The sequence below is a fragment of the Cetorhinus maximus genome, chromosome 7 (assembly GCF_964194155.1).
Source record: "Cetorhinus maximus chromosome 7, sCetMax3.hap1.1, whole genome shotgun sequence".
NCBI classification, from domain to species: Eukaryota; Metazoa; Chordata; class Chondrichthyes; order Lamniformes; family Cetorhinidae; genus Cetorhinus; species Cetorhinus maximus.
In genome coordinates, this window is record NC_135885.1 from 65,198,959 (window position 1) to 65,214,269 (window position 15,311).

A 15,311-nucleotide genomic window follows, 5' to 3' on the forward strand; every position below is an offset into this window, starting at 1 on the left:
GGTGCTAAGAGAGGTGGACAGAAGATAAATCTGACAGAAACTTAGGCACTTGCTCTGCACCAGTTATATGTTGCGAGTGTGAATGGAATGAGCACTGGCAATTCTGAAAGAGAGAGCGAAATCCCAGTCAGCTAGTGAATGGTAGGCCTCTGCTCACATTTCAAGACATTATCTATTGCCATCCCACCTGATGAAGTGAATTCCTCCCAGATGCCTAGTTGGCAGATCTTTCTTACCTTGTTTACTTACCTTCACTTAACCTTTTGAAAGAATCAATATTAGAGACCAAGGAACAACAGTGTATAAAATGATATACGTAATGTATTGTAATTTTCTTTGATTTCCATTTTAAAACTATTCATGGATTTCTTTTCTATTCTAGAGCATGCACATAGTTTTAAATAATCATAGAATGGTCAGCACTTTAAGAACTGACCTGCGTGCTATTATTAGTCAGGGGCTGTTGAATATCCCAAGCAAATCTACAAAAACATTAAACTGTTCACTAGAAGAAGTGGGCTGCAGTTTTGAATGGAAATGTAAGTATTTTGTTTTTGTTTGACTCCTCAAAGATTTCTATGTACAATTAATAAAACTTTGCATATGACAGAAAAGCAATTGTAGATGTACAAATGATAGTTTACTTAGTTCATAATAGTTATGTAATACATAAAATATTTATTATGAATTGTCATGCAGATGTGCTCTATGCCAAACAATGATTTTTAATCCATCAGCTAAAAACATGAATTAAGCTTTTTAAAAATACGGAAAAGAAGTGACTTGAACTCACAGCCAAGATGGCCACCTAATTTGCATCACTCCATTGAGATGGAGACAGCATGTCTGCAGAAACCTCCCAAAGGCAATGATCCCCTGGGGAGTGTGGAAGACTCATATCTCCTGTTTCATTAACAAGGCATCTATGGCAATTGCCTGAGGTATTCAAGTGTTAGAGATGGATTACTAAAGGCTAATAGCTTGGACAATGGGACCCTGGTTTAATATAGCTCTCCAGACCTGAGCTAATCAAATTACAATTGGAATGTACAATCATGTTTGAATTGCTAGCAGTTGGAGAGGGTGGTCACATGACAAGCCAACCCTTTATCTGTTTTAAGCACATGCTTCCTCTGCAGAACTGACCAAGCAACTGAGTAAGATCCTTCCTTCCTTCCTCCCTCTCTCTTCGCCCAACTTGCAAGCTTTTGGGCCCTGTATGCGATTGCTTCACTCTTTCTCCATATGCAGCAGACAGAGATTTCAAATAAAGAACTCAACCCCACTGCTGTGTCTCCAGAAGAACATATAGATTATCCATCTGCAGTTTTAAATCACCTTGACACTGAAACCAGAGGACCACCAGATTCACCTGAAGCAGCCAAGTCACCAAGCTACAGACTGTGATTTCTTTTTAACTTTTATGGATTCTAATATGGCCAACCTATCCTTCTGTAATCTGTATTTCTATGTTTGGAACTTTGAATGTGTGTGTGAAAGTTGGTGCGTAATTTATTGTTTTATTTGTATCAGTTTAAGTTTAATAAAGCTAACCTCTTTCTTTGTTAAAGTCGAGAAAACATGTCCTATTGGCTATTTTATGATCACAGTGTGTAAATATCACAGAATTTGCAATGATATCCTTTTCCGGCAAAAATAAACCTGTTACAGTTAAACAGAGGGAGGTGTCATTCAACCCCCTCCTTGCCTGACCGTAACAGGATGTGGAGTGATTATATCGCAATAAATTATAGTGCAGGGGAAATGATGGCATAGTGGTAATGACACTAGAATAATAACCCAGATTCCCACGCTAATGCTCTGGGGACGTGGGTTCACAAACCACCAAGGCAGCTGAAATTTAAATTCAATTAATAAATCTGGAATTGAAAGCTAATTTCAGTAATGGTAACCACGAAACTGTCAGTGATTGTTGTAAAAATCCGTCTGGTTCACTAATGTCCTTTAGGGAAGGAAATCTGCTGTCCTTACCTGGTCTGGCCTACATGTGACTCTAGACCCACTGCAAAGTGGTTGACTCTTAACTACCCTCTGCAATTGCACTCAGTTCAAAGGCCAGTGACACCTCCATCCTATGAAAGAATAAAGAAATAAATTCTATAAATATAGGGGAATTACGTCCATGGTTTTTCTTACCTTGGTTGAGAAACTCAACAGTAATTTCACCTTTACTTTCAAATTACAGAGTTAAAATTCCTTTGGGTGCTATTTTTAATGTACTGATTAATAGGTTTGCAACAAATTACAATATGTACTTGTTACATTTCAGTGTTTGATCAGAACAAAAAATAAATATATTTTTAAGTAATGTGTTTTCAAATGACAGTGCATTTTCTCAGGATTAATAAAGAAGGCCATAAATTGAGGGCAATTAAAAAAAAAGTGTATTGGAGCCAGACAAGGCTAATGTTACCCTGTTAGCTCATCTCAGGGCCACCTAAAAAATGTTCTTACCATGGATGGAATCCTGTTGAAATATGCATGAAGCTAATTTCAAGGAAGTGTAGTGTGGGAAGCAGCTTTGATTAACAGCCATTTTGGGCAATACCCATGAGGGCAGTCAGGTTTTGTTGTTTTGTTAAAGAAAAGGTTGCGAGGGCCTTTGCTTAGGTGGGTTCAGAAGTCAAATGCTAGTGGAACAGTTTGAATCCATCTTATATTAATCACTGATGTAGGGTAATGTGCCATGCTCTGTATTTTGCATCATTACATGCAATAAATTTTGCCAAATGAAATTAGTGAATTTGATTAGAAGTATGGCTCTATATGTTCACCTTAGTGTGAAATAAAGCAGTTTAACAATCCATTCAAGGCTCCCATACCTAGTGGTAACTTGGTCAGCTGTAGGAGAGTTTGAAAAAGAGAAAAGAAAAACTTGCATTTCTATGGTCCTTTTCAAAACCAACGGACATCTCAAAGCACTTTACAGCCAATGAAGTACTTTTGAAATGTAGTTACTATTGTGACTTAGGAAATGCAGCAGTCAACTTGCACACAGCAAAGTCCCACAGACGACATTTTAAGCATTTTTTTAAGCATTCTGGCATTGGAGAGGGTGCAGCAAAGATTTACGAGAATAGTTCCGGGGATGAGAGACTTGAGATATGAGGATAGATTGACGAAGCTGGGACTGTTCTCCTTAGGGAAGGCTGAGAGCAGATTTAACAGAGGTTTGCAAAATCACAAAGGGGTCTGGGCAGAGTAAACAGGAAGAAACTTCCCATTGGTGTCAGGGTCGAGAACCAGAAGACACTGATATAAAGTGATTGGTAAACGTACCAGAAATGACAAAAATACTTTTTATACAGCGAGTGGTTAGAATTTAAAGAGGACTATCCGAGAGTGTGGTGGAGGCAGATATAATTGTGGCTTTCATAAGGAATTGAATAATTATCTGAAGAGATAGGATTTACAGGGCTTTGGAGAAAAACAGGGGAGGGGGACTAGCTGAGTTACTCTTGCAGAGGTCCTGTGCAGACATGATGCGCTAAATGGTTTCCTTCTGTGTTGTAACCATTCTATGATTTTATCATTTAAGAAGATGGCATCGTGAAAGGAAGATAAAATATAAAATTGGTATCTATGTGCCATCTTACTCGCTTAGGTTTAACTTCAAAAGAATACCACAATCTCCAAAAATATGACTTTTCAATTTCTTACACCAATCACATTGCAGTTCATTGTAATTGTTATACCTTTTGCTTTCACAAATATTTTATACTATAATTTGTAAATATTGGTTATGTGCTTTGTATCTTGACTGAACATTTTAATTGAGTAATAAAAATTGAGTCTAGACTTTGGAGTTTCTAGTAAGTTTTGAATCATAATTCACAAACCAACTATGACATATTTTCAAGAGTTCATCTGACACAATTTGGATCCCATTAATTATAGTCAGCATAAATTAGGGAAAGTTAATTAGGTAGATTTTAAACAAGATGGGTTCAATGACATTAATATTTTTGAGTGCAGCTAGGAATATTAGAGTGGTTTGTAGAAATTTTCCTCAAATTTTCAAAGAAAAACAGTGGCAATAATTAGAATGTGATTTAAAGTCATCTCTATAAAGTATGAAAAATATTTCGTGGAAGTAACATTATTATGTACTGCTTTGTAGAATGGATATTGTTAATGGGAAACTCCATTATTGAACAGCATTTATGACACTGCTCATATTTAGATCTGTGCCCGAGTTTGTGCTTACTGAATCTGTGACATGTATCAGGAGATAATGACTGTAGCACCTCAGAAAACAAAATGCAAATATAAACACCCTAATATGATTTTTTTATTGCAGGTTTTGATAGTTTGTTAGCTTTGCTGGATACTGCAGCAGATATTAGAGCTTACTTTCAGTGCGTGTCAACCCTTGTGCATCTCTTTGTGTTTCAGGTAAGATATTTGCTGGAAATAATAATTATTACATATGTTATAATGTATATTCTAGGTCCAAATTTATTGTGCCCCTCATGTCTGAGCACTTAGCCACCCACAGATTATCAAGACAAATATGTTGTGAATTATCACCTGTGTCATTAATACAATTGATAAACATTTTTATATTGTATTTTTTATGCAATTCCACCCATAGATTTATTGCTATATAACTAAAGCTTGCATTTTTCCTTTAATTTTTTTGGCTTTTCTTTCAATACTTTTCCCTTAAGTCTTGAACTTCTCACACATCTATTTAAAAAAAACAATTAACAAGGTCTGACTCTAAGAGTGGAATCGTCTGGTCCCATTGGCAGTGGGGCACATGGCAGGTGTGAATGGACAATATGCCAAGAAGGTCAAGAATTGGGTTCATGCTGAAACCAGTTTGCGATTGTCCGCTCCACCTGTCAATGGCGGGCAGCGTTTCCTGGTGTCCAATGTCGGGAACTTAATTTTAATGCATTTGCATCTCATTATTGTGCCCTCACGCCGGAATGATCTCCCCATGTCAAATTTACCGCCCACATCAGTGTGACTTGAGAACAGCTTGTTACACAAGTGCCTTTAAATGGTGTGCACCTGGCGAGCTGAACCTCGAAGGGAACTCGGAGGTGAGTGTACACAACCTTGAGCAGCGCTTGCGAGCTTCGTCCATAGGACATCGAGAAAGAGGCACTGTGCATTCGGAGTGGGCACAGGTAAGTTGGTATTTCCTGGCTGGCTTTCAGCATGGTGCCGGGGCAAGGGCTCCAGTGTGGGTAAGGCCAGGGGTGGGGTGTGACAAGGCAGCACAGACTAAAGGAAGTACACCAGCACATGCAGGTGGGGGGGGGGGGGGGGGTGGGGTGGGGGGGGGGGGGGTGGTCTAAGGATGAGAGAAAGCTTGGAAAAGCTTGTCAAAGTGAGCACTCTTCCACAGCTGAGACCGTTCAGCAGCAGCTCCATTGACATGCTTCGCGTCAGGTCTCTGAAGCTTTTCTGCCCACTCAAGCAACAGAAAAGCATGAATGTGCCACTAGATGCAACCAGAACTTTTCACCCCTCAGGCACAGACTGCAGATTAATGTGCATTTTAGGGGGAAGCAGAACAATTGGCCGACAGGTCAAGTTGTACAATCCCATTGTGAAAGGCGGCCATGGCGCAGTCACTGGTGGAAGCACATGGAGCCCCTTGCAATATCTTTATTAAGGTTTGGATCAGTATCCCACATGGTTCAAGCTAACAGCGCAGCCTTGCAGTGCAGGTTAGGAGAATGCCTGTGCCTCAGCTGAGAGCAAAGCATGCAGTCCAGTGGTCGAAGCTGCTGCCAATCAGTCAAGTGGAGTGGGGCATAGGTGGGTGGGGTTTCAGACAGCCATGAAGCACACGACACACTGGCCAACCAAATAGTGACCAGCACACTCTGACATACATGAAAGGGCCTTCATACTTACCCAAGAGAGGTTCTTGCGACACACATGCTAATCCATGTGTCTCCCTCTTTGATCCTGCAGGAGGACAGTATCAGGATCACGGAGCCTGGTGATTTAGTGGTATGCCTCATGTTTACAAGGAGCAGAAAAGAAGAAGAAGATAGCACCAGAGATGCCTGGCTCAGCAAAAGGAGGAACACCTCCCTCAAGATGAAGGGGTGGCAGGGCCTGCTGCGATCGCAACGGAAGATCCACAGCGAGCCATTGCTCGTAGGCGCCTCGCTAGACCCAGGGTCTATAGACGGTGTTTGTCATTCCTGCAGATGACTGAGAACCAGTGTCGTTGAAGACTGCACATGTTTAATGTGCTGGTCGGTCACATAGACCACTGTCCACAGGATTTTGTGCCACAGGGACATGGAGAGCATCCAATGCCAGTGGTCATGAAAATGACCATGGTGCTCAATTTCTACACCAGTGGCTCCTTCCAGGGCTCCACAGGGATCCATTGTGCAGGATCTCACAAGCCTACATGCACAAGTGTATCCAGGAGGTGACGGACGCTATCTTCACAAAGGCACAGAATTTTGTGAAGAGGACTTGGCTGATGACGCCTGTGTGGTGGCCTCAGACTGCAGCAGAGCGACGATAACGCGGCTCATGCTGCAATCCAGACTTTGCTCCATTAAATAATTGGCATTTTGAAAATGTGATTCCAGTACCTCAACAGGTCCAGTGGAGCACTGAAATACAGTCCCCAGAGGGTGTCGCGCATCATTGTAGCTTGCTGCGCGCTCCACAACCTGGCGCTGTAACAGAGGCAGGACCTGGCTGAGGAGGAGATGGAGGAGCTGCATGTCTCCTTCAATGAGGAGGACGTTGAAGGGGATGATGGTGATGACGTCCTTGAAGGCGAGGATGCCGGTGATGCGGCCCTCACACTAGCCAGAAGAGGCAGGCGTGCTTGGGAGGCCCTCATAGCCGTAAGATTCATGGAGGATGATGATGAGATGCAGTGAGGACAGTCCTGACATCCTGACCTTGCATCTGTGAACGTTTGACTCCTGTGTGGCTGATGGCTGCGCACATACTCTCAGTGTTCAGGCTCCTGTCATAGAGACACAGCGGAGGCCCTAATAGTCACTAGATTCCAGGAGGATGATGACAACATGCAGCGAGGACACTCCATAGATCTTCACATTGCCTCTGTGAATGTCTGACTCCTGTCTGGCCGAGGGCATCTCGCTTGCGCTCTGTGATCAGGGTCATATCATGGAGACGCAGTCGTGAAACTTTAAAAGCACCTGATCCTTTGTCAGTCTTCAGCACCTAAGCCCTTCAGGAGTACAGTGCTACCAGACATGCTGAAGGGATGGGGCCAGCCCCATCTCAAAGCTGCGGAGACCACACAGAGAGAATGACAGAACTCTGGCAGCAATGACAAGCACCGTTGAGGTGCAGGCATCAGTAATATATCCAGTGAGTGTGAAGCTGGACCATCACTTTGGTCTGAAGGTTACAGGGAAGAAGCCCTGGACTGAGACACCTGCCTTTACCTTGTGCAGGAACCAAGGTTTCACATCTGAGTGACATGAATACTGCTCTTCATAAAGCCATAGGCAAGGAGACATACACGGGAGTTTATTTACAAAAGTGAACATTATGTACAAGTGACTAATGCCCGTGCCCAGGTTGTGAAACTACATCATCTTAATCTTCCTAACTCTGCCGCTATATCTTGGTGCTCCCTCAACATCCACAGCGGAGATGGAGGCAGCCTGCTGACTGTGATGCCCTGTCTGTAATGACTTAGGCGTGCGTCCTCTGAGACCTGGAGGATGCTGGCTACTTTGGATGGCCTGCTGTGAGGCAGCTGCACCCTCCTTGGCCTGTGGATCTGGATCTGGGGTCACAGGATCAGGAGATTTGGATCGGCCAGACATTCCCAGAGTCTCCTGGGTGGATGGCCCCGGGATGTCGAGCTGCTGGTCCTCCTCCCTATAGGTCACTGACAGCTCCTGGCTGACTCCTTGAGGAGCAGGGGTAGCTGGAGTGAGATTGAGCCGCCCCACAACCTCTCACATTGACACTGTTGGAGGCCAACTATGGTGTCAGTGATGGAGTTCAGCCCACACAGCAGTGCAGAGACTTCATGGTGGCCGCCATCCTGCCAGTGTTGACCTCGGTGCATGCCAGCACTATCACCTTGGACTGAAGGTGGACAGACTCCTCCATCATCCTTTGCTATCTGAGGAGTGCACCAGACATCCCTTCCTGATGTTCCTGTGATTGTCTTTGCAGCTCCACCAGCTGACTGAGGCCAGAGGCTCATCATCTGACTCAGCAGATTCCTTGTCTCCAACAGTTCTCCAAGTGCCAGTGACCAAGGATGTCCCTGCCTCCGCCTGCTGTGGAACAGGTTGCGTGCTGTGCTCACCAGGTCCCACCGAAGTATGTGTTGCTGTGCTGGTGGAGGGTACGAGTGAGCCCATGATGGTCTTCAATGGTACTGCCCTCAGGGTCCCCATCTGAGGTGGTCTTGGCGCTGGGGTCGGGGTCAAGGTTGTGAATAGGGCAGAACGTGGGGATTATTAATGCTTGGCATCCGCATTGAACACCGAGCAGTGGAATCAGAGTAGTGTTGAGAGAAGGATGATGTGGTGCAGGATCTTCATGTGGGCGTTCACCGCCAACCTCCCCGTCACTGCAAGAACGGTTCACGTCCTCTCCGGCCAGCTCCAATCTGCGACTCTCGAACAGAGCAAGGTCCTTAATGTCTGGCACTCCACCCCCAGTCTGGGACTTCTCCAGGTGATTGTGTGCGATCTTGTCCTGCATAAAGACAGATGGAGAGAGTGAGCAAGATGCATGCTATGCCAAATGAGAAGGACCCCAGGCAAGCGTGTGGGCTGCAAGCATTGAGAAGTGTGCACGCAGTTACAGTTTAAATATGGCACCTGGCGTGAGGAAGCGGTGAGGTAACGGTGCGGCGGTCCAATCAGAGGCCGGCCGCCAGCCACCCAATGTGTTTTCCGTCACTACATAATTTATGAGGCGGGAAGCAGACGATACTGTGTGAAAACCCGCCATTGCGGCCGGTAGGTAAAATGTCTTTTTCACGCCCGTTACCACACTTGGTGCAAATCTGGGATGATTTAACCCTAACAGTACATTCACATTATGGCGTAAATTTTGAATCCATGATTTTGAGGCCCAGACCTGATTTGAATCCGATGGGTGAGCTGCAGATGTGGATTTGGACCACAGGACTGTTGGTTGGCTGGGACTTTCTCTCTCTAATGGCTAAAACATCAAGCCCCTTAAGCCGAAATTGTGCTTCTACTTCACTTGTTTTATTTCTTATGCAATATGCTATGTGTACTCATGCGAAAAACTCTTATCTGTATGTGGGGGAAACCTCTCCACAATTTTCATCATTCTAACTCCTTAACTTTATTAGGCTGTCCAGTGGAGGTGAAAACCTTCTCCTTGGATAATTGGGTGGATGACCAACCTGCACCATCTTTTCACATCATCTACTGGCCTGTCCAAGACTAGGATTGGCAGAAGAAAATTTATACTATTTTATTTAACTTGAAGCGGTCACTAGACGAGAAAATCACTTATGAAATATGGTATGCTGCTTATCAGTGGTGTCTTTCCTTTCACACAAAAACTGCTGGATGGAAATAGAGTGCTATACATTAATGTAAGGTAGTATAAAGAAATATATACTCTAAATGCTATCAAAAACAGTATTAATTGCAGCATTTGAAAGAAAGGTCAGAATGTTATGTGAACAGCAGGGGATGTGGAGACAGAACTAGAAGCGGGTGGCAGAGGCCCTTCTCCTATTCAACCTCCATTTGCTGAGTGATCTTACATCGGCCAGCCAATTAACAACTGGCAGGCCAGGTTTCCGATCACTCTGCTTCTGGAGGAAGGCCTTGAGGCAGCAGCCACATTCCCAACTGACAAGGAAGGAAGTACCGGTGTCATGTTTAAAAGACCACCGGCATCCGAGGATCATGTTGTGGCCAGCAGGAAGCCTGCAGTCTGAGACCAGCTTCCTTTAACCAGTCCCCTTCTAACTGAGACCAGCAACTCCCATCAGCTTCCAGCCAAGGAATCCCATCAGCCTGAGGCTAGCAACTATGCATGATCTGGGCAACAGGAACACTGTGGGCAAGGCAAAAGCAAGATCCCAACTGGCCCCATGTTCCAGTGATGACGCCTCACATGTTCTCCTGCAGGCTACTCAAACAAGGCAGGAAGTCCTCTTTCCCCAGGGACAAAAGGACATGACCTCCTCGCCTAACCAAGTGACTTGGATGGAGGTCGCAGAGGAGGTCAGCAGCCATGGAGTCATCCGGAGAACCTGGCTGCAGTGCCACAAAGGGGTCAACGACTCTCTTCATTTTGTCAAGGCGAGTGACAAACCTTAAAATCCTTTTGGAGGGGGCAGGGACAACAAATGGGTAAGTATGATGTTGCGGATGTTGGAGAGGCAGACACCACCATGTCAGTGGCAGTAGATGGAGGTTGCAGCATCTCTTGAGAAAAGAATGGATGCAGCTCTGATGGGGGATGCAAGCCTGGCACTAGAAACCCACGAAAGGTCATCTAGAGTGTTCCAGTGCCATACGCATGCCATTGGCCACTGATGCCACAGCAACCGTGCAAAGCAGATGGGGCTGTGTTTGCTCTAGTGCAGGTATTAATATTATTCTCCTGTGTTCCCACAGGAGAAAAGGTTCAGAATGCCTGGGAGAGGGCATACCAGGTGGCAGCATCCCAATCATTGTGGAGGAGGAGGCTCTGCCACTAGCAGATTACCAGGGTGGACGGTGAGACTGGAGTTCAATCACAGGAGAGTGACTAACCTCAGAAATGGGCACAAGGGAAGAATTAGGCGAGCCCGGGGATGGCTGTGCCCTCCGATGTACAGACATCCATTTGAGATGCAGCTGATTCTGTGGGCTCCTGCTATGGAGGGGAGAGTGGGCCTCATCATTCTGTTTTCTCAGGCAGGTCAATTACAGGACCAGAGAGCTGCCATCTCTTGGGGGGACATTCATCTACCTTTGTGAAGGAGGGGGAGGGGACCTCAGATGGCATAACATCACACAGCACAGATACTATCACCATGGTGGGTATGCATTCCTGATTAGATTCAGGGTCACAACCTGTTACGAGCATCAAACATGCACCTGATCAGATGTCAAAGGCTATAACAGCCGAGGACAGTGCACTTGGAGGAGTGTGGGATGCCAAGTCCATGCTTAACCCCAGGCAGATGATGTGCCTTTGGAGTCGTCCATGAGGTAGCAGATGCTGGAAGTATAATGTGAGGTGCGTGAAAATCTGGCAGAGCTTCCAGAGAATATCCACACCCTGCCTCGGTCAGAGAAGGAGCCGATCCATGCCATGGGTGCTGCCATTTTCCTCTCTCGTGCGTGCATGGCATCCTCCACCAAGAGGTTGGTGATTCTCATGGAGAGCCACATCTAGCAGGCCAGTCAGTGGATGCCAGAGATGCAAGAGGACCTGCATACCATTGCCTTGTCCGTGTGCTCAAAGGAGCAGTGGCAAGGCAAGAGCAATCAAGGCACCTAAAGTCCCCCTTAGGTCCTCATCCTTCTGAGATTAGCAAGGAGGAACAAGTATGCCATAAAGGGAGGAGAAGGTGGGGCTGCCTTCCGCTTCGAGGGGTTTCTGTCAGGGCACTCCTGATGAGGACAGCACCTCATGATTCCCTCTGTCAGTGACACTAGCACCTTGGGTGGTCAGGGCAATTTGAGGAGGTTCCTGCACCCATACAGGAGCCCTCAACATGCCGGGGCCTGACAGGCCTCGGGTACCCAGAGAAAGGCTGCCAAAGTCATCCTAAGCCACAGGGCAGCAAGGCTGGCAGCCTACCTCCACCACAGTTAGCAGCCAAGGGGGAGCTCCACGTAGGAGCACACATAAGAGGTTTAAGAAAACACAGTAGGTGCACTTGGGCCTCATGAGTATTCAGAAAAGTGATGTGTCTCCGCTCGTGTGCTGTGATTATGGTAATAAATGTTTATTTGGTTTATGAACACCTTTATGCAGTGTTGGTGGCCATCTGCAGTGCAAGAATGGCAAGTGTCATCTCAGGGGCTGGATGGGGGCCACCACGGTGTGTGTGCTCATTGTTTGCGCATTGCAAAAGTGCCAGGCGCTAGTGGCTGAGGGGCTGTTACCTTCCAGCAGAGCTGAGTGTTTTCTGTATGCTTGGAGTGTGGATCTTTATTTGACTGATAGGCTGAGATGCTAAGGGTCAGGCGAAATGTATGATTATATGTGCCTCATGGGCCTCCTGTGCACCTATAACTTGACGCCCTCAAAGAGGCCCCTCATGTCTGTCAGGATGCTGCGAATCCTCTTTGGCTTCCTCATTTTTCTCCTTGTCTGAGAATGTCTCCATTGCATCTTCAGCAGCCAGGGATTCCCCCTCTGCAGCGCAACAAAGCACAGCGTATGACCACTATCTGGGAGACCCTTTCTGGGGCACTGCCTAATTGCCGATTCCCCATCAAGAGAGGCCCTTAGAGGTGACCAGCTGGTTGATACTATCTGATTCCGTTTGCCTGTTCTTCCCTCCATCTCAGGTTCTCTTCCTTGCTGGAGAACCCTTCTCCAGAATACATGAACCCCGTGCCCCCTGAGCATTGCCACTATAATGGGTGCACCCTTCCAGTGGGTTCTGAAATAGTACCGAGCCCACGGCCCTCTCCAGTGAGCTCGGAAGAATAACTACCCAAGGGGACCTTGACCCCAAACAAATGGTTGCCCTACTCCTTCCTTACAATGAAAGGTAAAAGCCTCACTGAACGGTGTCGAGTGCACCAAAACCAACAGCTGCTATCCCGTTGCCTTCCTTTAAAAGCTGCCGAGGCTCCAACCTGCCATGTCACCCGTGCATCACTCGCAAAATCTTGAGGGGCCCATAAAATCAGTTTGAATTGTCTCCTCGACAAGCTTGCCATCTGCCGCTTGCGAAATTTCTTCCCAGCATGATGACCATCAGGGGTCTGACACAACATCTCCTGTGATTTTATGACCCTTGTTGCCATTCGTTTTTACCCAGTAAAATCCCGGTCAAAAATCTTCCTGACAAAAGCACTTTCAGGTCTTGCAGGTTGTGAGAACACAAGTTCAAGCACCTTTATGATATGTACACAACACCCAGCTTGCCATCAATATTAGGAAAATGTATTAAGAAGCTGGTTGACGCTCTGTGGTATTTCTTACGTGCAGCGGGTGAGGTACATTTACAACTAGGTTCTCCCTTCAAATCATCGACAAATGATTCATATCATCATCAAATTTAATTTCAAGATAAAGAGTATTGCTTCACAATAATGTGCAATATAAAGGTGAAAACATTTGATATTTCAGCCCAGCAACTTCAGGGGAGAAGAGTTCACACAGTTAGCTGCAAATTTCCAGCTGAGATGGAACTACTTCCTGTCTGCCATAAGTCGTGCTTTAACACTGTCAAACGCAGAGTCATTTGGTAAGGCTTGTGTCTGAAACCAATAACTGCAATATATCCATGTTTATATAAGTACTGAGAATAGAGAATTGATTTTTAAAAAAGGACATTTCTTGGTTAGTTAGTGGAAAACCCCATTGGTGATGGGCTGGGAGGTGGGAGAGCTGGCAATATGGTGGGGGAAAGCATTGGGTGGTCCAGTCGGCAGCTGATTGAACCACTTAAGTGGCCAATTAAGGGCCACATTTTGCCCCTGCAGGCATTTTGTTGGGAGTGCTTGCCACCGCATGGGGAGATCACCAGGTAACCCTGGCAGCTTCCCAGCAGGTTCCAGGGTAGGGTCCCTTCCTAATGGATGCTCCATGGCCCATGGAGAGGCACCTTGGCAGCATAGCTGCCCCCACCAACAGTGTCACAGCTCCCCCTCCCCCCGCTCAATTGCCGGAGCCTGCCTGTCTTGCCCCAACTTAATGCCTCTTAATTGGCTGTCGCTGGCAATATATCGTCCTTGATCCCTTTACCCGGTGAAGGAGAATAGGCTTCCATTTTCGTCCCTGGTAATAGGACTTCCAGATAAGTAGGAAAATTCAGTCCTTTTTATTGGTTATTTCCTACCTTAACCTATTAGAAAATATCCCCTAATTGTTCTGTGATTATATTATGTATTACTCCATACCATGTGAGATTGCAGGTAGAGTGGATAATGCTGCTATAGTCTGCTATAGTCTTTACATTTATTATCATAGCAGATTAGGTCATCTATTCTGGTTAAAATTAATTTAAAAGTTCAATGTGATTTTGCTATGTTTTTATTCTGCCAGTTTGTAATGAAACAATGCCAATTAAGTCATAGTTCACCTATAATATTTGCAATTCTCTCAGGCTACTATAATATCACCATTCAATCTTGTAGGCTAACAAAATATTAGCACCTTCTAACATAAACAGAAAATGCTGAAAATACTCAGCAGGTTATGGCAACATCTGTGGAGAGAGAAACAGTTAACATTTCAGGTCTGTGAGCTTTCATCATGTAGTAATTATGGTTTTGTTAAATATTGGACTGTACCTTTAAGAATAGTCCTGTCATGTAAGATCACATGATCTGTGTAAACCAATGTGTTAGCAGCATGGACTACCTCCATAGTCGGTGTAGAGATAGAGATGGGGCAGAATTTTGCCGTTGGTGAACAGGGGGCGGGGCCCGCTCGCTGACGCATAAAATGGTGTGGGATGACGTCGGGCGGAACCCCTGACATCATCCCGGTCCATTTAAATTTTCAGTAAGGCGGGGGTGCAGCAAAATCAGCTGAGCACCCGCCGACCTGTCAATGGCCAATTGAGGCCATTGACAGGATCAATTATACAATTAAAGGGCCTGCCTGTCCAACCTCAAGGTTGGCGGGCAGGCCAGGAGCCCCGGCGGGGAATAGAAAAAACATGAAGCCTCATCCACCGGCGGGATGAGGTTTCATGTAGGGTTTTAAAAAGTTTAATAAACTTATTATGTAAATTATGAACATGTCCCATCTCATGTAAAATGGCGGCGGGGCCCGCTTCTCCGGCGGGGATCTGCTCTATGCCCGCCGGAGATTGGCTCGGGCCCGCCCGCCCAACAGGTAGAAAATTCTGCCCATGGAGTTGAATACACACGTGTAGTTGCTGCTGACTGTATTGTAAATAAACCTAGGGCAGCATTTTGCTGGGGGGGTTGTGCGGAAGTGGGCGCGAGCGGGCAGGTTCCCGATTGGCACCCCTGGTCGGGGGCGCACCACCATTTTGTGTGGGCGGGCCAATTAAGGCCTGCCCAGCATTACGTACGCCTGGAACCGCTGGTGGGGGGGGGGGGGTGGGTTCCCTGAGCCGGGAGTGCGTTCTTTCGCACACAGATCTCCCTGAGGCAAAGTGCTGCCTC

At 46.0% G+C, this 15,311-nt stretch overlaps 1 protein-coding gene across 1 annotated transcript in view; it reads left to right on the plus strand.

Moving 5' to 3' along the window:
• LOC144682412 (DNA-binding protein RFX8-like) overlaps positions 1–15,311 on the plus strand; it is an 88,905-nt gene that overhangs the window by 60,467 nt on the left and 13,127 nt on the right. Inside the window, exons 9-11 of the mRNA XM_078544822.1 lie at positions 383–539; positions 4,322–4,416; positions 13,300–13,417. Of these exons, the coding sequence (XP_078400948.1) occupies positions 383–539; positions 4,322–4,416; positions 13,300–13,417 (370 nt within the window). The remainder of the gene's footprint in view (positions 1–382; positions 540–4,321; positions 4,417–13,299; positions 13,418–15,311) is intronic.